The sequence below is a fragment of the Lytechinus pictus genome, chromosome 8 (assembly GCF_037042905.1).
Source record: "Lytechinus pictus isolate F3 Inbred chromosome 8, Lp3.0, whole genome shotgun sequence".
Taxonomy (NCBI): domain Eukaryota; kingdom Metazoa; phylum Echinodermata; class Echinoidea; order Temnopleuroida; family Toxopneustidae; genus Lytechinus; species Lytechinus pictus.
In genome coordinates, this window is record NC_087252.1 from 19,527,827 (window position 1) to 19,550,429 (window position 22,603).

The 22,603-nt window shown below is 37.9% G+C and overlaps 1 protein-coding gene across 2 annotated transcripts in view; it reads left to right on the top strand.

Moving 5' to 3' along the window:
• The window catches only part of LOC129267069 (uncharacterized), a 76,885-nt gene that overhangs the window by 31,546 nt on the left and 22,736 nt on the right, over positions 1-22,603 (top strand). For both annotated transcript variants that reach the window (XM_064103726.1, XM_064103725.1), the window contains exons 19-31: positions 2,033-2,155; positions 3,133-3,293; positions 3,646-3,883; positions 5,197-5,316; positions 9,077-9,196; positions 9,624-9,746; positions 11,691-11,851; positions 13,687-13,924; positions 14,367-14,486; positions 17,029-17,139; positions 18,366-18,488; positions 19,611-20,000; positions 20,936-21,055. In XM_064103726.1, the coding sequence (XP_063959796.1) occupies positions 2,033-2,155; positions 3,133-3,293; positions 3,646-3,883; positions 5,197-5,316; positions 9,077-9,196; positions 9,624-9,746; positions 11,691-11,851; positions 13,687-13,924; positions 14,367-14,486; positions 17,029-17,139; positions 18,366-18,488; positions 19,611-20,000; positions 20,936-21,055 (2,148 nt within the window). The remainder of the gene's footprint in view (positions 1-2,032; positions 2,156-3,132; positions 3,294-3,645; positions 3,884-5,196; positions 5,317-9,076; positions 9,197-9,623; positions 9,747-11,690; positions 11,852-13,686; positions 13,925-14,366; positions 14,487-17,028; positions 17,140-18,365; positions 18,489-19,610; positions 20,001-20,935; positions 21,056-22,603) is intronic.

A 22,603-nucleotide genomic window follows, 5' to 3' on the forward strand; every position in this document is an offset into this window, starting at 1 on the left:
TTTTGTGTATGCATGTATTTTATACATGTACATTTTTAAGGACCCCATGGAAGAACAGTGGTATTTTATTAATACCGCTGAAATGGGCCATCCTCCATATGATCTGTACGAAATGTTAAATTGAGCATGTATATATTTCATTTTTTTATATGGAAATAAATACAAACAATACAAACTAAAAAAAATTATATTTATTCATTGAAATATCTGCTGATATACAGCAATTGAAGATTTTTCTTCTTTATAGTTATAGAAAAATGAGTCAGACTTGCAATAACTAAATCACACTTTGACAAATCAATTTCGAATTTGGTACCTGTACATGCATATTAGGAGAGAGTGACAATGATCTGCTTCCATCCAATCCTTTGTACTGTATGTCCAAATAAATGTTATGTGCCAACTTATTCTTGCCAAGTAATAGGCCCTTTTCCTGGCATTCCTGATTATAAGTTTATGCTCTAATATCTATGTTATATTTGTGATTTTCAGTGTACACTTCATCATTTTATAAAGTTATTCAATTCATTTATTTCATAATCTAAAAAAAAAAAAAAAAACATCAAATACAATCAAAATTCACAAAACAAGTAATATACACAATAGAATGAACCTATAAGGGGATTAGCAAAGGCCATGCAAGGGCCTATCATGGATTAGTTCCCAAATAGATATCAATAGAATTATTGAGTTGTTAGTTTTAACAAAACAAGCAAAACAAATCAAACGTATCATTCATTATTTTATTTGGAAGTATAAGTCATCAATAGAGAGTGTTTTAAGGTGTTTTATAGAAAAGGTAGAATTTGTAATTTTATGTTTGAAAGACAAAATAGTGGGCATATTTTTAATATTTTTGGGTTTGTCATTCCAACAGAGGATGTATGAGAAAATCATATTTGTATAATGGCAAGTGTAAGTGCCACCTTGTGCTTGGATCATAAACATGGAAATAACTATTAAGCCTAAAAGATTAATTGAAATTCGAAGGCAAGATTTTTTTTTTTTTAATACAAGAACATTAATACATGTATAGCAACCTATCGTTCATGCAATTCAGTGATATTAATGATCTTTAGATCTTTACAAGGATTTTTGGTGAATTGGAACAACTTTAGCTGTATTTAGTCTATTTTGGAATATTTATCCTTCTAAAGACCTCATGACGAAAACCTCCATTTGAGAACACTATACCCCAGTTTCCCTCAATCAATTCTCTTCTCCTTGTACGACAAACCCTGCTGCCCCAAGCTAGCAATATAAGTATCAAAACACCTGTTTTTTACCTCGGTCAGAAGATAACACAACAGCCTGAGCGCGGTCCTTGCAAAGCATGCCGCCATTTTTATTCACTTACTTTCCTTATTTCGAGGTCGATTTTCCTCCTTCGAAATTGAAAATGGACTGACATTGAATTTCTGAATACAATATGCCTTTGAAAACGTGATTAAATATCGAATACGATAATTTCATTCCGAAGGTCCTACTACAGGCACAGAAGTCTTACGTAATAGCACAGCTGTTGTTTATCATTTCGTCCTTGGCTCAACGCTCATAATCTGGCCTGTGGAGGTGAAATTGAAACAGCGGGGATTACCTGGCCAAGCGGGGTTGATCAGGCGGGTGTTTCATAAAGCTGTTCGTAAGTTAAGAGCGACTGGTGATCCTGTCTTGCGGTAAATGGTACACACCATTGGCGATGATCACCAGTCGTTCTTAAAGTCGCTCTTAACTTACGAACAGCTTTATGAAACAGCCGCCTGGGCTTGGAAATGATTTTTGAGATTTACAAACGCAAATTGGGGTAAAATGCCGCAGTTTGCTATCTGAACTGCGGTCTTTCTTCAAACGGGGGTTTGACGTAATGTGTTAAAAATGGGGCATAGAGGCTTTATGTTTTCATAACCTTACTACATCTAGATCTATGATGGTTTCATAACAATTAATCTTTATTTTTAAGACTTTCTCATATTATTGCTTCCGCAACTACTAGAGTTTATCTTGAATATTTTATTTTTGTGTCTTTCCTTAGGATGTTTTGCATGTCCTGGTTTGTCATCATGTTTATTTGACCTTCAAGTTTGTAACTACTATAGCGATTGTCCTGATGGAGAAGATGAGACGGAAGATCTCTGCAAACACTCTGAATATATCAGTAGGTTTTTGTAGTAATTGTAATTGACTCTGCATATATGTTATGTATGTTGGGAAAGAAAAATAAATGAAGAGAACAATGGTAGGCATAGCTTAATTCAAGGTTCCCCAGAGCTACTTACCCTTTGGAAACCTTGAGGCCGGATAAATGTCTCTGCCAGGAATTGAACCCTGCCCCTAGCGTAGAATGCAGATGCCTCAACCACTAGACCACAGAGACCGGTAAGTGGCTAGAGCGAACCCATTTCGATTGACTGTCAAATAAACAGATTTTCAACTCCACTATCCTTTGTCGGGTGTAGATGAATTTGAACAATGACAAGCTGCCATGCCTCAGAACTCATCTACACCAGACAAAGGAAATTTAACTGGTGGGGTTGATATTCTGTTTCTCTGGCTGTCAAATGGATGTTATCAGCTTTCAAGAGACATGGGAATTAAATTCATTACTTTCATTTATCATTAAAATTATACACCACCGGTATGACAAAAGTGATTGAGTTTAATCAGTAAAAGGAGAAATAATGACACATTTATGAATTTTTGCTAAAAACACTATTTGTGTACAAATTCATGTTTTTAAGTAAATTCAGGTTTGAATGCACTTAAGAAATGTATAATTTTCAGCTCCCCCACCACATTTTCCATTATAACCAGGTGATTGTTTTTTGTTTTGGATTATCTTCATTTTTATTTTTACTTTTCTCACTTTAATCTCTCCTTCCACTTGGCTCTTTTTCTTATTTTCCTTTCTTCTCACTTGGCTGTTCTCTGCTTCTTTTTCTCTGTTTCATTGTATTTCTTTATCTTATTCCATTCCCAACAATTTCTCACTATTTTTCTCTCACACTCTCATTTCTTTTCTTATTTCTCTCTTTCCCACACTCTCACTTTCTCACACACTCTCTTTGTTTCTCTTGTCCTCTCTCTGCCTTATTTCCTCCCTTTCTCCTCTCTTTGTTTAATTCCATTCCCTAGGTAACATTGACATCCAAGTTGGTGTTTGGACAGATTTCAGTGAAGGGTTTGTAAGAGAGAGAACTCTTGATGATCGTGATACTCCAGCAAGCGAATTTTATGATTTCACCCACTATGTCTTTGAAAGTCCTGAAGGATCTACCCTGTTTATGGAGATACAGGTAAATCTTAATACATTACATACCATACAGTAAAAGGGAAAGCCGTCTTTAAAGATAGTCTTATAACAATCATGAAAATGTTGTTACTGTAAATTTGGCTATTGTAGTAGGATCGAAATTTCTTCTTTGATTTGAGAACAAGTTCTTAATGCATGACAGATGACAATGAATACTTTCATGTCAGAATCTTCTGTCTAAATTTGAACCACCCTAATTATAAGAGATTATTTTTTTTTAAATCTAACAAAGAGCACAGTGAATGATGATTAAGACTAGTAATCGTGGAAACATAATCTATCTTATATACGATTCCTAGTGTTTCAACTTTGCCTATTCTCCTGCAATATTACAGAATTTGACAATGAACCTGACTGGATCTCTCTTGGGCCTTGTGGATGTATCAATTGGAGCTGGGACAGACCCAGCAGATCGTTCATTTTCCTTGGCATATGCAGATGGAAATGGATATTTGGAAAGCTACACCTCTAGCACAAACTTTACCCTTTTTTTAAATACGGGGTATCTTCTTATTGCCATGCCAAAATCTGTTGCTGGTATCTTCAATTTTACTTTCAGGGTCTCAGCTATTGGTAAGGAGTGAATGATTTGTTATATACATGGCGCACATACCTAATCATAAATTGACTATATAGGCATATGGCCGAATATGCATGAATGGATATGATTGACAATCTAACACTGATTCTAGGGAAGGTGACTACTGAACTTCCTTTTTCCGAATTGGGAAGATATATCACCACTTTGGAACTGTTTTTTTTTACTGGCGGAAGAATTAGCGCCATTTTACTGTCTCAAGTGATGAATTTGATCCGGTCAGGTGTAGTCTTCATAAATGCCGATTTATTTTTAACATGAGCCGGTCAAGGTACCCTTTTCTGGTCAGATATGGAATGTCAGACATACATCCTATCCACTGGTAGTAAACATTCAACCCTCGAATTTCTTCCTTATTTTGTATGAATTTTTTTAAAGTGCCACATTCACACACGAGTCTACGGGAAATGCTTTAGACCTGTGATACCCCAAGATCAGAAGGGGGGCCATCATTGCCCCACTTCCCATCCCCATTCCTCAGTACATCTCAAATAGCCCAGTCCTTTTGTATGAACATGTATGTATTATCAGACTGCAGGATCCAAATATTGTATTCTTGGTAGAAAAACTGGGACTGTGAGTTTTTTTTTTGTGCTCTAGCTAATGTTATATCCCTTACTTAAGATTGTTGTATTGAGAGTGTACACAAGGAGAAAAAGAATAGTTTTACTACGAAAAACGTTTGCCATGAAATAGTTCATTTTCCTTGCTGATGTCACGCATAGTCCATTTTTCCCTAGGGAAAAAGTGAACTATACGTTTTTTTTTACCCCCCTACCTCGCGATTCGCGAGCTGTGCGGCGCGATGCGAGCAGAGCACTGCTCAGCCAAACGGTGCTCTCCACTGCATGCCACGGGAAACTTTCAGCGAGCTGCACTAACCAGGTGCGCTCGCTGAATTGACGATCCATAAGGCAAGACTTATTATTTTCTCAACTTCTCAACGATTGTTCTATATCGACTTATTAAAAATCGTTTCGCTGTAAAACGGTATGAGTGGAAGGGATATAAAACAAATATACAATGACCCATTCTCGGAACAGGCTAAAACTATTCGCACTCAGGAACATCAGATAGTACTATATGTGATGTTCCTTCGATGCGAATAGTTTTATCCAGATCCTCGAGTGTCATTGTATATTTGTATACTGTTTAATGTTATTGTACTCCATTAGGGTAGGTTAATCTGCTATTCTGAGAATTCAGCTATATAATCGTGCTGAGGGAATTCTTCTGAAAAAGAAAGGTCTCAAAAACTCACAAGAAAGGTTTTTTTTCTCTCTTTCAGAATGTGAAAGTCCTGAATCCCCATGTTATCTCTCTCTGCATTGCCTGGACATGGAAAAGGATAATTGCGATGGAGAGGTTCAGTGTCTTGATAGTGGAGAGGATGAATATGAATGTGAAGGTAAGAATACTTGGATGGAGAAGAAAAAAAAAGGATGGATGGTAAATGTTGTGATGGTGAAGTTCAGAGGATGAATGTGAAGGTGAGAATACTAGGATGGAGGAGAAAGAGAAGGATAGATGATAAATGTGATGGTGAAGTTCAGTGTTTTGATAGTGGAGAGGATGAATACGGATGTGAAGGTAAGACTACTTGGATGGAGGAGAAAGAGAAGGATAGATGATAAATGCGATTAAGAAGGTCAGTGTCTTGATAGTGGAGAGGATGAATATGAATTTGAAGGTAAGAATACTGGGACGGAAGAGAAAGGAAAGGATGGATAGATGAATTGATGTTCAAGAATTCAAGGATGGAGGAGAAAGAATAGGATTGATAAATGTAATTAAGATGTTCATTGGGTTAATGGTGAAAAGTTAATATGGGTTTCAAGTTAAGAATATACTAGTATGGAGGAGAAAGAGAAGGATAGATGTAACAAAGATGAGTGAATGGTAGGCCAATGTTGGATAGTGAATGGTAGGCCAATGGTGGATAGTGAATGGTAGGCCAATGTTGGATAGTGAATGGTAGGCCAATGGTGGATAGTGAATGGTAGGCCAATGGTGGATAGTGAATGGTAGGCCAATGGTGGATGAGTGAATGGTAGGCCAATGGTTGATCGTGAAAGGTAGGCCAATGGTGGATAGTGAATGGTAGGACAATGGTTGATCGTGAAAGGTAGGCCAATGGTGGATAGTGAATGGTAGGCCAATGGTGGATAGTGAATGGTAGGCCAATGGTGGGTGAGTGAATGGTAGGCCAATGGTTGATCGTGAAAGGTAGACCAATGGTGGATAGTGAATGGTAGGCCAGTGTTGGATAGTGAATGGTAGGCCAATGGTGGATAGTGAATGGTAGGCCAATGGTGGATGAGCGAATGGTAGGCCAATGGTTGATCGTGAAAGGTAGGCCAATGGTGGATAGTGAATGGTAGGCCAATGGTGGATGAGTGAATGGTAGGCCAATGGTTGATCGTGAAAGGTAGGCCAATGGTGGATAGTGAATGGTAGGACAATGGTTGATCGTGAAAGGTAGGCCAATGGTGGATAGTGAATGGTAGGCCAATGGTGGATGAGTGAATGGTAGGCCAATGGTGGATGAGTGAATGGTAGGCCAATGGTGGATAGTGAATGGTAGGCCAATGGTGGATAGTGAATGGTAGGACAATGGTTGATCGTGAAAGGTAGGCCAATGGTGGATAGTGAATGGTAGGCCAATGGTGGATGAGTGAATGGTAGGCCAATGGTTGATCGTGAAAGGTAGGCCAATGGTGGATAGTGAATGGTAGGACAATGGTTGATCGTGAAAGGTAGGCCAATGGTGGATAGTGAATGGTAGGACAATGGTTGATCGTGAAAGGTAGGCCAATGGTGGATAGTGAATGGTAGGCCAATGGTGGATAGTGAATGGTAGGCCAATGGTGGGTGAGTGGAAGGTTGGCCAATGGTTGATCGTGAAAGGTAGACCAATGGTGGATAGTGAATGGTAGGCCAATGGTGGATAGTGAATGGTAGGCCAATGGTGGATAGTGAATGGTAGGCCAATGGTGGATAGTGAATGGTAGGCCAATGGTGGATAGTGAATGGTAGGCCAATGGTGGATAGTGAATGGTAGGCCAATGGTGGGTGAGTGAATGGTAGGCCAATGGTGGATAGTGAATGGTAGGCCAATGTTGGATAGTGATTGGTAGGCCAATGGTGGATAGTGAATGGTAGGCCAATGGTGGATAGTGAATGGTAGGCCAATGGTGGATAGTGAATGGTAGGCCAATGGTGGATGAGTGAATGGTAGGCCAATGGTGGATGGTGAATGGTAGGCCAATGGTGGCTGAGTGAATGGTAGGCCAATGGTGGCTGAGTGAATGGTAGGCCAATGGTGGCTGAGTGAATGGTAGGCCAATGTTGGATAGTGAATGGTAGGCCAATGTTGGATAGTGAATGGTAGGCCAATGGTGGATGGTGAATGGTAGGCCAATGGTGGCTGAGTGAATGGTAGGCCAATGTTGGATAGTGAATGGTAGGCCAATGTTGGATAGTGAATGGTAGGCCAATGGTGGATGGTGAATGGTAGGCCAATGTTGGATAGTGAATGGTAGGCCCATGTTGGATAGTGAATGGTAGGCCAATGGTGGATAGTGAATGGTAGGCCAATGGTGGATGAATGAATGGTAGGCCAATGTTGGATAGTGAATGGTAGGCCAATGGTGGATAGTGAATGGTAGGCCAATGGTGGATAGTGAATGGTAGGCCAATGGTGGATAGTGAATGGTAGGCCAATGGTGGATAGTGAATGGTAGGCCAATGGTGGATGAATGAATGGTAGGCCAATGGTGGATAGTGAATGGTAGGCCAATGGTGGATAGTGAATGGTAGGCCAATGGTGGATAGTGAATGGTAGGCCAATGGTGGCTGAGTGAATGGTAGGCCAATGTTGGATAGTGAATGGTAGGCCAATGGTGGATGAATGAATGGTAGGCCAATGGTGGATGAATGAATGGTAGGCCAATGGTGGATAGTGAATGGTAGGCCAATGGTGGATAGTGAATGGTAGGCCAATGGTGGATGAATGAATGGTAGGCCAATGGTGGATAGTGAATGGTAGGCCAATGGTGGATAGTGAATGGTAGGCCAATGGTGGATGGTGAATGGTAGGCCAATGGTGGCTGAGTGAATGGTAGGCCAATGTTGGATAGTGAATGGTAGGCCAATGTTGGATAGTGAATGGTAGGCCAATGGTGGATGGTGAATGGTAGGCCAATGTTGGATAGTGAATGGTAGGCCCATGTTGGATAGTGAATGGTAGGCCAATGGTGGATAGTGAATGGTAGGCCAATGGTGGATGAATGAATGGTAGGCCAATGTTGGATAGTGAACGGTAGGCCAATGGTGGATAGTGAATGGTAGGCCAATGGTGGATAGTGAATGGTAGGCCAATGGTGGATAGTGAATGGTAGGCCAATGGTGGATAGTGAATGGTAGGCCAATGGTGGATGAGTGAATGGTAGGCCAATGGTTGATCGTAAAAGGTAGGCCAATGGTGGATGAGTGAATGGTAGGCCAATGGTGGATGTATAAGGTGTCATTGTTGGTTAATGAATGGTCTTTTAATCAATGGTGGGCCAATAGTAGGAACCGTTGAGATTTAATTTATACAAATTAGTTGGTCCAATAGTGCCTATCATTGGAAAAATACAGTTGGTTTACCATTGAAATACCATTGGATATGCAAATTAGGGTTCCAATTATTTGAATTAGTTTCAGTGGTGTTTCAATGGTGTCCCAATGTTGATTGATATCCAGTGATCAATGGTATATCAATGATAAGTTTCAATGGCGTTTCAATGGTATACCATTGAGAAATTTCTGTAGGGGTACTAGTATGGAGGAGAAAGAGAAGGATGGATGTTGAAGAAGTTCAGTGTCTTAATGGTGAAAAGGATGTATATGGATGTGAAGGTAAGCCTTGCGTGCAACTTGTGGTAAACTATTTTTGCTACCCGCAAGTCGCCCGCAGGTCACCTGCATTCTGCAATTGCCCGCAGAAGTGCGGGCTGCAAGTCTGATTTACACACAGAAAAGTATTGAACATGCTCAAAACTTTGCGGATGAGTTGCGGGCAATCACCCGCAACTCACCCACAAGGCTTGCACCGTACGATGTGACAGGGCCTTTACTATTGGTGTGATACGTGTATATTTTATACAACCTTTTTCCACCAACAGGTTGCCCATATGGTCTGTACCCATGCTACTTTGATGAGTCCATTTGTTACAATTACACTGCCGTTGGATGTGATGGAAACTATGATTGTCCAGGTGGTTCTGATGAATACAACTGTACAGGTAAGATTCTTCATTTTCATTTTATTTTGTTTTATGACGTATTCATCTTTCCGAGCGGATGTTTAATAATTTCATTTTCAATCCCATGATCACCCAAGTTGAAACATAAAATTTGTTCATTAGAAATTATTGTTACGAAGTATTCTGAATTGATGTGTCATTTGTTAGTAGGGTTTGAAGGTTCGAATAAAGTGACTCGCACTTTGTTAATCAACAACAAAAAAAACCCAGAATATTTTCGTTATGTTTTGAAGAATAGGAGTAAGTTTCATTCGGCAGTTGCTCTAATTACATGTATCTCAGGTAACTTCCAAACAGCGTTATAATAATCCACTTTTATATAGCGATTTATACATGTACATGTAAATGATGCCTCAAAGCAGTATTACACGTATGTCTTTTTGTATTTTTCTGTGTCTTTCCTTAGGATGTTTTGCATGTAATGGTTCTTCGGAATGTTTACTTGACCTTCAAGTTTGTAACTTCTATAACGATTGTCCTGATGGGGAAGATGAGGCTAATAATCTTTGCAATCATACAGAGTTTAAAAGTAAGTCTCTATTATTTACAGTAGTTAATAATGGATTTTGCATACAGAGGTGCTCAAAAGTAAACCCAAGCAGAAAATGAACAGTATAATGTCAGGCGCGGATCCGGGGGGGGGGGGGGGGCACAGGGGGCATGTGCCCCCCTCCCCCTTTTAAGAAGCAAAATTAATTTTTATTTTTTTTTGTTTGTCAATTTTTTTCGGGTACGAAATATCTTAACTTGTGGTTGAAAACCTTTTTTTTTTGGCTTGTCAAAATTTTCCTCTGAAAAATTTGCCCCCCCCCCCTTTTGGAAAATCCTGGATCTGCCCCTGTGTAAGGTGTTCAATTTCTGCCATGTTTTACATATATAATTGTTAAGTTAGATGATCAAGTATCAAAACATTCAATAAAGTGCGTTTCTCTGGGCTCGCTGAACATGTGTTGTCTACATTTTAGACTCGGCATGAAGGAGTGCATTTTTTGGTGGGTTTCACAAACTTTTGAGCACATTTTTATATAAACGCAAAAATAAATTCACATGAACTATTGAAACGTGACTATGTTGACTTCAATATGCACACACTGTTACAGCACTTGTCTGGTCACTTGCTTTTCGACTCAACAATTAAGTAATTTTAAGTCAGTGTAAGTCAATGTTGGTCAAGAAGAGTACATGTAGTTTTAACACTAGCTATTGTGCTACGAACCTCTATATTAAATAGTTGAACTATTTCGAGTAAAGGGGAACCTTCGTTCAGGCCCAAATTTACAAATTGGTGGTTTCAATGGTACCATGGTAGAGAACCCTTTAAACCCAATTATAAATGCACACTTTTGGCAAATGAAGCATGATTATGCAAGAAATCTGCATAGTCCATGGGTTTTTTAAAGGGTTTTGTACCATGGTACGGTTGAAACAATTTTATTTTGTTCTTCTTTGTTTAGATTTGATTCTTTGACTATTCTTTCTTGTGTATGTGTGTGTGTTTATGTGTGGGAGTGGGGAGGGATCATAATTAATTGTGCCACTTCAGAAGTTCTACATGTATGTTAGTCTGGAATCTGGATATTTAAAAATGAAAACCAAAATAAAAAATTTCTTATATTTCTGCAATGTAGCCTAATTAAAAAAATGTACTTTTTGATAATGATGATAAAAAAATGATAGTAATCTGGTGCTTATATAGCACATTATTAATCAAAAGTGCACTATGTGCTCTACATGTACAGCTCTCCAATATTATGATATTAAACTATGATAAAAGTATATGGGTAATTTTGGGCTTTCTCTCTTACTGATTTATGCTCTGGAAATTTTGAAGCTCTGTTTTATATCTGGCAAGTGTCTCTCTGCCCCTAATCTAACAGCCCTTTTAATCACATTGTTATGAATGTGTCATTGAGATTCAAATACTTTGAATTGAAGTGTTTTCTCCTCAGTAAAATCTTTAAAATGCTCTCATTCCCTCTTTCTCACTCACTCTTCTGCTCTCTTTCCTACTCTCTCTTGCTCTCTTTAATCTATTTAATACTTTCCTTGTGTCAACACTCGCCCATGCTCTCTTTCATACTCTTTTTTTGCTTTCTCTTACTCTTCCTCTCTTTTTCAACACTCATGTTCTCTTTAATTTAATACTCTGTTTTGCTATCTCTTAAGTACTCTCTTTTGCTATCTCTTACTCTCTTTTGCTTTCTCTTACTCTCCCTCTCTTTTTCAACACTCATGTTCTCTTTAATTTAATACTCTTTTTTGCTTTCTCTTACTCTCTTTTGCTATCTCTTACTCTCTTTTGCTATCTCTTACTCTCTTTTGCTATCTCTTACTCTTTCTCTCTTACTCTCTAAATTACTCTCTTTCTCACATGCTTGCATTTCTCTCAAATACTTTCTCCCCCTATCTCTCTCTCTGTATCTCTTATTCCCTTCACCCCTCCTCCTTTTCTCTGTCTCCTTTTATTCCATAGGCTTACATGACATCCAAGTTGGCGTTTGGACAGACTTCAGTGAAGTATTAGTATCCCAAAGAACTCTTGATGATCGTAATACTCCAGCTAGTAAATTCTATGATTTCACCCACTATGTCTTTGAAAGTCCTGAAGGATCTACATTGTTTATGGAGATACAGGTTTGTCTTTAATCATTTGGTTCCATGACATTTGCTCTGGCGACAATTGCTCCACTGTAAATTCCATACACTAATGGAATGGCCCATCCCAACATCGGGTTTAACACTATACCCTACACTAAACCTAACCCTACACCTAACATAAAACCCTATCGCAACCTTAACCGTAACCCTACATCTTAGATGAATTTAAGCCCGAGAGCAATTGTCGCAAGAGCAAATGTTATAACACCAATCATTTATTTTTACAGTGGTGCTCAATAGTTTTTGTTTTATATCTAAGTATCAGTGGTGCTCAAAAGTTAGTGGACCTCATCAGAAAATGAACATATATACAGCATTCAAGTTCTGCCATGTTTCAGATATTCAATTGTGAAGTCAGATTACATTCAATGAAGTTTGTTTCTTTGTCCTCACTGAACAATATAGTGTTGTTGGCAACATTCAATACTCAGTATGAAGGAATACATTTTTTGGGGTGGGGTTCAAAAACTTTTGAGCACAACTGTATGGTGCATTTGATGAATTGTTCTGAGTGACGTGCATATGACTCTCGGCAGACTCAAATAGATTTTTCAGTTTTGAAATATGACAGCATATGGTAAAATCAATAATATTCAACATTCTCCAGTCACATAAAAGTCAGTCTGCTGATCTTTATTTTTTAGTTCTTAGGTTAGTGTTTCTTCAGCATTTCCTGACAAGTCAGATTTAACAACTTCCCTTGAGTTTGATTGGCTGAGAACCATGGTTACTATCATGGTAACTGTCGGATAAAACTGGACTTGTTGGATAAATTATACAAATAAATAGTGAAAACAGCACAAATATTAGGAAAACTGAAGTTGCCATGCAGATGAAACCTTGCAAACACGGTCATGCAAAACTTTTGAATGGTACATATTTTTCATTTGTGTTATTGGATAATTCTGTTTTTTATGATTATTTGTATATTTTTGTAGTTCAAGTTTAAAGGCCTAAAATATTGTGTTTCCTGTGAAATTCTGGGAAATCAATGTTCTTCCTGAGTTCCATGAATTTTTGTTTGTTTTTCATATCATGGAAAACTGCAGAATCAAGAATCAGTTATTTTCATTAAAATGGAAGATAAAAGACCTTGGGCCTGTTGCTGAAAAAGATGCAATCAATCGCAACTGCAAAAATCATGCGGAACTTGATTTTCTACCAATCAACAGCGCGCATTTGGGACTTGCGATTGATTTTTTGACTTGCATTTAAATGCAACTCTTTCTGTAAAGGGCCCCTTGTCAATATTATGGACATACATGTAGAATATAACAATTTATGATTCTGACTCCACGTTATGTGGAGTGCTCTGGCCCAGTGGTTTAGGCCCCAAATTTTGAAACAGAAACTTGTGGGTTCAAACCCCAGCCATTGCATCGATTTCCTTTAGCAAGAAATTATCCTTATTATGCTACACTCAACCCAGGTGGATGTTTCATAAAGCTGTTTGCAAGTTAAGAACAACTTCAGAATGACTGGTGTACCTTACGCGCTAAATAATCACCAATTAAAAAAAATGGTTAACATCATTCACCACAATAAAGGATCACCAGTCATTCTTAAAGTCGCTCTTAACTTACAAACAGCTTTATGAAACGGCCCCCAGGTGAGGTAAAAGGTTACCTCGCAGGAATGTATTCATTGAAATACTTGTTTGCAATAAAAGGCATACAGGGTTAAAATTAGGCTAATGTTAACCTAGTCTCTCGAAAACAGTTGGGGATTTTAAATGGTACATGATACAGGTACATGGTATACAAGGACCAAATATTATCATAATCAAGTATTCTCCTGCATATTATATTCAGAATGTGACAGTGAATCTGACCGGACCTCTTTTGGAACTTGTTCATGTCTCGGCTGGCTATGGGACCGACCCAACAGATATCGGGACAACCCTAGCGTACGCAAATGGATATGGCTATATTGAAAGCCCTAGCTACAGCAGCAACTTTTCTCTTGTTGATAATGAAGGATATCTTCTTATTGCCATCCCCAAATCTGTTGCTGGAACCTTCAATATCACTTTCAGAGTCACAGCCATCGGTATGAACTGTTCATGTATAAAAAAAAAATTAAATAGTGGTAAAAGACCTAGTCTGAAATAACACAGTAAAAAGAGGGATAACGATTTATTTATTGAATGTGTGATCAGATTTCTGACTTGGGTACCTTTGAAATGCCTAGTGATTCATCCTTCATATTAAAGTTTGTTTTGATAGAGTCAATATTCTTAGAAGAGAGAAGGAGGAGGATTTGTTTCACAAACCGTTAAGAATGATCAATTGCCAACCTACCTGTACACACATTGGTGATTTTTTCGGTGCTTTCTCATTAATAATCAACTACACACCCACAAACCATGATGCGACCAAAAAAGTTATGTAATACATGTAATTGCCAGAAAGTTAAGTTACTTAGTTGCTTGCTAATCAATTAAAAAAAAGCTCTCTTAATGCTAAATATTTTCTTCTTGTTTTTTCTTTAGAATGTGAGTATCCAGAGGAACTCTGCAATGGATCTCTGCACTGCCTCGACAGGATACAGGAAACATGTGATGGGGAAGTTCAGTGTCTTGATAGTGGAGAGGATGAATACGGATGTGAAGGTAAGAATACTTGGATGGAGGAGAAAGAGAAGGATAGATGATAAATGTGATGGTGAAGTGCAGTGTCTTGATAGTGGAGAGGATGAATACGGATGTGAAGGTAAGAATACTAGAATGAAGGAGAAAGAGAAGGATAGATGATAATTGTGATTGTGAAGTTCAGTGTCTTGATAGTGAAGAGGATGACTACGGATGTGAAGGTAAGAATACTTGGATGGAGGAAAAAGAGAAGGATAGATGATAAATGTGATGGTGAAGTGCAGTGTCTTGATAGTGGAGAGGATGAATACGGATGTGAAGGTAAGAATACTTGGATGGAGGAGAAAGAGAAGGATAGATGATAATTGTGATTGTGAAGTTCAGTGTCTTGATAGTGAAGAGGATGACTACGGATGTGAAGGTAAGAATACTTGGATGGAGGAAAAAGAGAAGGATAGATGATAAATGTGATGGTGAAGTGCAGTGTCTTGATAGTGGAGAGGATGAATACGGATGTGAAGGTAAGAATACTTGGATGGAGGAGAAAGAGAAGGATAGAGGATAATTGTGATGGTGAAGTTCAGTGTCTTGATAGTGAAGAGGATGACTACGGATGTGAAGGTAAGAATACTTGGATGGAGGAAAAAGAGAAGGATAGATGATAAATGTGATGGTTAAGTGCAGTGTCTTGATAGTGGAGAGGATGAATACGGATGTGAAGGTAAGAATACTTGGATGGAGGAAAAAGAGAAGGATAGATGATAAATGTGATGGTGAAGTTCAGTGTCTTGATAGTGAAGAGGATGACTACGGATGTGAAGGTAAGAATACTTGGATGGAGGAGAAAGAGAAGAATAGATGATAATTGTGATGGTGAAGTTCAGTGTCTTGATAGTGGAGAGGATGAATACCGATGTGAAGGTAAGAATACCTGGATGGAAGAGAAAGAAGAATGGAAGATAAATGTGACAGGAGTTTATTGGATTGACAGTAGGATGAATTTGGTGTGAAGGTAAAGATAGAGGAGAAAGAAAGAATGGATGATAAATGTGAAGACGCAGTTCAATGTCTTGATAATGAAGAAGATGAATGCGGAGAGGAAGTCCAGATTATGAGGAAGGAGAAAAAGGAATAAGTGAAAAAAATCAATGTATAGATAGTGAATGGGATTTGATAAATGGGATGAGATTAAAGGTTTTGGTATCCTTTGCTACGGAGAGCATACAAAATCTTTTTTATCATTATTTTACAATGTAAGTACTCAGATTGGTACTCAAATTTTAGAATGTCTTATTTTTCTGGAGCATTGTGGCCCAGTAGATTAGTCTCCGGACTTTGAAACAGAGGATCCCAGCCATGGCGTAAATTCCTTCGGAAAGAAATTTATCCACATAGTGCTGCACTTGACCCAGATGAGGTGAATGGGTACCTGGTAGGATTTAGATCTCGGCCGATGATTGCGCGATCGCCATGAAAATTTGCACGCGTGTAGAGCCGGATGAAAACTACAAGACTGTATTGTGAAATTTTCCAAAATTAATTGTTTATATTTTTTATTAATTATGCAAATAAGCGTATGAAATTTACCCTAAATTTTGTTTTTTGTGTATGTTTTTGCTTTTAACTCAATTTATATAGCTAGTAGAATGCTAATTTTTGGTTGGAGTATCAATTATTACATTTCTAACAAATATCTACAAAAAAATTATGATAATTATAATATAATTAATTTGTTATATTTTTTATTGTTTTTAAAATTCTTACATGTATGTATTTCTTTGTTTTTATTGTTTTTTCCAATGAACTTCGTCAGGGACCCTTTTGCGATCATAAATAGCATAAAATAAATCCATTTAAAGCAACAAAAGTAAAAATAAACATACATTTATGATTTTGGATGAAAAACACAATTTGCATTGAATTTGTACACGCAATCACGTTTTTGAGCAACTTTGGGTCTGACATGCACTTATAAAATGTTGCGTAAGTTCGGAACCCTGGCATCTCTAAAGATGCACAAGACTTGAAAGTAAAAAGTCAGTGAGCAGCGCGGTCAAAAAATTTTGCGCAGCGTCAAATTGACCCCCTTAGTTTAATAAGGTTTCTAAAAAAAAATCCCATTTGGGTGCAGTAAATAATGCATTACCGCATTGGTAGATTATGTTTTGTACGGCCGATTTGTCTAGAAAATGTTAAAGGGGGGCATAATGCCCCCCTCTTATGGGCTATATTAAACTTTTGGTGAAACTCCACCTAGGGTTGAAATTTAAGTTCATGCTGACTAACTTGCTTGAAACTATTGTCCATGAATGGTGTGTTGGCTCAGTAGAGCCTCCGTCATACAAGAGCCGCGCCAGACCAAAAAGATGTTACATAATCAGAATTGCTGCTACCCTGTCTAAAGGGATAGAGCAACGTTGATCTGGTGCTGCACGGTAACTACCAGGCCCAAGATCAATTGAGGAAAACAAATTATCAGAGTATTTCTGTTTCAGATTTATATTTTGAACAAATAAAATATGGATTTTGGGATTCTTGAATTTTCCTTCTCTTTTTGTGACAGAATGTTTCCATGGCGAATATTGCTGGTATGAATATGAATGTGTTCAGCCTCGTGATCAATGTAATGGACTTTATGACTGCGCAAGTGGAAGTGATGAGAGTGATTGCCCAGGTAAGTACGAACACTTAACTTTGTAGTATATGTTTGAAATAAAGACTTATCCATAGGCCTACTCATACAGTACTCTTATACTAATAATTATGCTAAGACGCAACTCGCATTTAGTGCTATTATGGTATCAATTGCCCGGCGGATTCTCCACCATGTTGTGCATGTATCGCGTCAAGGACTTTGCTCCCTCTTTTGTTTCAGACAACATGAAATAGAGACACGAGACAAATTATACAGTTCATTTATTGAACAGTGATAACAAGAGTAAGAGTAATTCTAGTGGTTACCATGTACTCTAAGGCCTTTCTTCTCAAAAGAAGTTTCAATTGTACCATATGGTACAACACCATGGAAAATTCACATTTCTTATATTATCATGTTTTATTTAGGCTCCTGTTGCCAGCGTACATTTATAATTGGACTTTTCTAATTGTATTGTATGCGATGAAAAAAATGCTTCTTCATTATCTGTGCTATTCTCCCTCTGACATTCATCACTCAAAGTATTTTCTCTTTTCTTATATTATCGTGTGTTATTTAGGCTCCCTTTGCCAGCGTACATTTATAATTGCACTTTTCTAAGTGTATGCGATGAAAAAAGTAATTATGTGCAGAATTCGCGTAGTCCATGGTGTTACTTTTGTTCCACGGTACCAATCAACCTCTTTCCAGAATGATGGCCTGAGAGTCTCATAATGAAACGGAAAGCATACTAAACTCTGCTCACAGAATATATAATCTGTAATCTCTATTCCGTAATGATCAAGTTGCAATCTCCATCTAAAAACTCATGATCTAGCTAAAGACATGGAGACATCCCATCAAGCCTGACTCGCACCGTTGCATTTTGGGCATTCAACTGCAGATTAGCCTATGATACTCCGTGTAGAAGCATTGTTAAAGTCATGATTATGTAAGGAGGATAGTGAAATCTTATCATCAAATGATAATATATTAGGTGTTTGCATTATTTTAAATTGGTTCTGACAGCCAGCTCAGTAATACCCTGGATGTTATCACGTAGAACCATGTGATGATGCTTGGCATCGTCCATCCTTTCCGAGACACTTTCCTCCTTTTCCGCAACCTGACATTATGATGAATGAGAGCTACGGTGTTTCAGTCCTGAAAACTGGATGTTATGCTCAGCTAATTGTATTTTAGTGTTATTATTATAGTGTTATTGTTATTACTACTATTACTCTTGTTATTAAATTTCTCTGAAGGATGTACCCCTTGTAACGGAACTGGTTGGTGCCCTGCTGATATCCAAGTTTGCGACTATATCAAGGATTGCCCAAGTGATGATGATGAGGCAGAAAATCGCTGCAACCATACTGCGTTTATCAGTAAGATCTTTACCAAATTTCCTTCCTCATTAAGGCAATTCATGATTATTTGATTGGGGACCAGATTCATAAAACTTGTCATAGTAACATATTTAAAGTAACAGTTAAAAGCTACTGAAATCCTTCCCTCTGATTGGCTGATGGGAAATCTGTTATAGAAATTCTGTATTTGTTACTGTAACAAGTCTTTATGAAACACGACCCAGGGGAGCATTTCATAAAAGGACTTGTCAGATGTTTCATCTTACATGCCGTTTTACCTGTAACCATAGAAACAGAGCTCCTCAGCCAATCACATTCAAGGAAATTGTCAGATGACAAATTTTGATGAAATGCTCCCATAGATAATTGATTGGTACATGTAGGTCAATTTGATTGTGTTGATTAAAAACCTCTGTGCACACCTCACATAAATGTAATAAAATCTTGTATTAACCTTTTGAGGAGTAAATTCTGTAGTAACCCACAGGCTTTTTTCAGGGTTAGCTGATATCAGGAAGCAGTGGGTTAATTTGATCCTTTTTCAACTGCAAGTCCCTGTGGAAAGCCTACATGTGCAGTCAAAAGTAGTCAACTATTTTACCAATAAGACCTGGTGGGTGTTTCATAAAGCTGTTCGTAAAGTTACGAACGACTTTACGCACGAGGGGAACATGTTCTTAGGTCATAACTTAGGGATAACACATAGCACAAGAAAGGATCACCAGTCGTGCGTAAAGTCATTCGTATCTTACGAACAGCTTTATGAAACACCCACCTGGCATTGTGTTCATTGTTCAATCCATTTCCATAGTAACGGCTTGCAGTTAGATAGCATGCTTCCTTCTTCAATATCTGTGCTATTCTCCCTCTGACATTCATCACTCAAAGTATTTTCTCTTCCTTTTCTGGCTCCAGATTTTCTCAACCCATCTTCACCCTATGCATCTACTTTATCAATTCCATTTGGTCCCTCTCTTCAAATGCTGATCATCTCTTTCTCCTTCAGACTCCTTAGCATTTTCTCCTCCTCTTGTCATAATACCCCTTTTAACCATATTTCTCCTCTTCTATATCGTTATATCTACATGCATTCCATTTCTTTTATCACCGTGGTCTCCATTTTACTTTGATATTCAATAGATGAGGTTGATCTTGCTCCTGGGGAGTCTATCACCATAGAGAGAAGTTGGCTGGATGGTGCTTACGGGGATCGCGACACACCCGCAAGCAACTTCTACAACTTCACCCACTATGTCTTCAACTCTCTTCCTGGTTCAACGCTCTTCGTTGAGATGCACAACATCACAGTGGATGGTGATCCCGGCCCCCTAAACGTGATCTTCAATGTTTTAGTCGGGTCTGGAATCAATCCTGGCATTGATGAAAATAACGTAGCATACTTTGGACTTTATCACAACTACACCATGAGCAATTCTCAGAACTTCTCCATTCCTGATTCTGTGGGCTATGTGCTTATAGCCATCCCGAAAGATGTTCAAGCCAACGTAACGTTCCGAGTTACTGCAGTCGGTAAGAACCTTCAGCCTATTTCATCTACTTTGTTTTCTTATTTTCCTCTTTATCCTATTTTTATTATTTGTTTTTTACTTTGTAATGTATTATCCTGTTTATGTGACCCAAAAACCAACAATAAGTGGACCAAAATGAATATTGAGATTTTTATTGAGCTTGAAAATTCATTTCCTAAGCTTTAAAATGATATATGATATGTCAAAATTGACCAACAATATCCATTACAAGTACTTGATTGAATGCAGAGGAAATTCAGCAAGAGCTTAAAAAATAAGGAGAAAACAAGGTTTGAAGTTTGGGGTTCACTCAAGCATGAAATGTGCATACTGCGTAATCTCAGTTAAACTTCCAAACAGTCTGAAAAAGTATTGCCCAAGAAACTCTTGTATCTTTTTTTAATTCAACTTCACGACTTCAAATTTTTGCAGTACGAAGAAGAAGAATTACTCTTTCAGATAAGCTATTTTTTTATTTTTGGAGACTATATTACTATTTGGGTTATTTACAGAGAACCTTACCTGGCGACTTATTGGTGGTTTTGGGGTGGTAGGTCACACATGATCCACTAGGTGATTTGTAAAGAAATGTTACTTTGCATGAAGACATTTCACACCCGAATCATGGTCCTGTTGCATAAAAGTTACTGTCATAGTAACTTTGCCATTCAATGATAGATTTATTTTCTATTCATAAAGGGAGAAATTACAAACCAGTGTGATATACAGTGCTGCCAATCATTGTGTTGAGGACATCCAAATTTTGCAGGTATTACGTTTTTCATGTTTTATATACTTCGAGGATAAATCCATCGGGTAATTTTAATTTTCAGGACAAGCTGTGCATGTCTTCTTCACTTTCAAAAAGAATTGTTGTGGAAGGAAAGCATTTATATGGAGAAAATTTCAATGGATCAATTTAATTTCTTGCCACAGAATGTTTTGAGTTTTCATGCCCAACAAGCGATCCATTCTATGGTAATTGCATCTCTGAGGACTGGGTCTGTGACAACATAACTGATTGCTTGGATGGTAGCGATGAAGCTGAATGTGACGGTGAGTTTTGAATTGTAACGAACTTCAATTACATTTAGCTCACCCTGGTAAATTTTCCAACACTTTAAATGTCATTATTTCATCCATTTCATTTCATTTTATTTTCCACAAATCAATCAAAATACAAAAAAACATATAACTCATTCCGAAATAGTATGCATAATTACAATATAAATTCAGATTCAAAGTGGATGGACCTAAAGTAAAAGCTTGTTGTGGATAGGCCCTTAACAAATAATTAATGTGTAATCATTGATAGCTAAAAATAGTTACAGAAAAAATAGAGCTGAGCTCGGAGAAAGTTACAGAACTGGGCAAGGACGAAGACAGAGAGCGTTACAAAGAACAGAGACACACAGGTTACTAGACAAGACAAGGAAGACAAACCAAAACATGAAAGAAAGAAGGAAAGAAGACCCATCTATTATATTGCTGTTCACGATTGCGACGTTTAAGGATGACATGAAATATTTTGACAGAATTGGTCGTATCCCAATGAAATAGAAAATAGTAGACGGGTCCTTTGTAAGGGTATCTGCAGCTGTAAATACGAATACATGTGATTTATCTACAATGACAAACATACGGACATAGTGAGGGGATGGAGCACCTGGCAGACGAGGAAAAGAAAAAATCTTGATAGTTGCTAGATGAGAAAAAGTATCAGAGGAAGCAAACTTAGAAGAGGTATGTGGTTTATAAAAGAGTTTCCCTGACTTCCAGGTGCCCAATCCACTCTCTGACCGTCCTAAAAGAAATACACAAATATGATTTTGATGTTAAATTTTCTCAAACATGGTGTATGTTAAATAGATTTTGTTGTTACATTTTGAAACATGACAAGTAAATTTTCAAAGGCAATGAATATCACAAAGTGATATTAGGTAGTTTCTGCATTTACTAGGGGGAACTCTCTACATTGCATCGATTCTGTTGAAAATGGAAGTAAAATCACAATGGATAGCTGGGAATCTTTTGTCAAAAGTTAGTTGGTGGACTTGGGACAGCAGATCATCCAAAGATTTGCACCCAACAAACAATTGCAAATATGTCGTCCAGAGTCAAGAGATTCCGATGCTGTCCCAGTCCACCAACTTCCAACAATGCATCTGTTCTGTTAAAAATGGAAGTAAAATCACAATGGATAGCTGAGAATCTTTTGTCAAAAGTTAGTGGACTGGGACAGCAGATCATCCAAAGATTTGCACCCAACAAACAATTGCAAATATGTCGTCCAGAGTCAAGAGATTCCGATGCTGTCCCAGTCCACCAATTTCCAACAATGCATTGATTCTGTTGAAAATGGAAGTAAAATCACAATGGATAGCTGAGAATCTTTTGTCAAAAGTTAGTGGACTGGGACAGCAGATCATCCAAAGATTGCACCCAACAAACAATTGCAAATATGGCATCCAGAGTCAAGAGATTCCGATGCTGTCCCGGTCCACCAACTTCCAACAAAAGCCTCTCAGCTCTCCATTGTGATTTGTAGAGACCTTCCCCTTAGGTATCACAGGCCTAATTCATTCCCCATAGACTCGTGTGTTA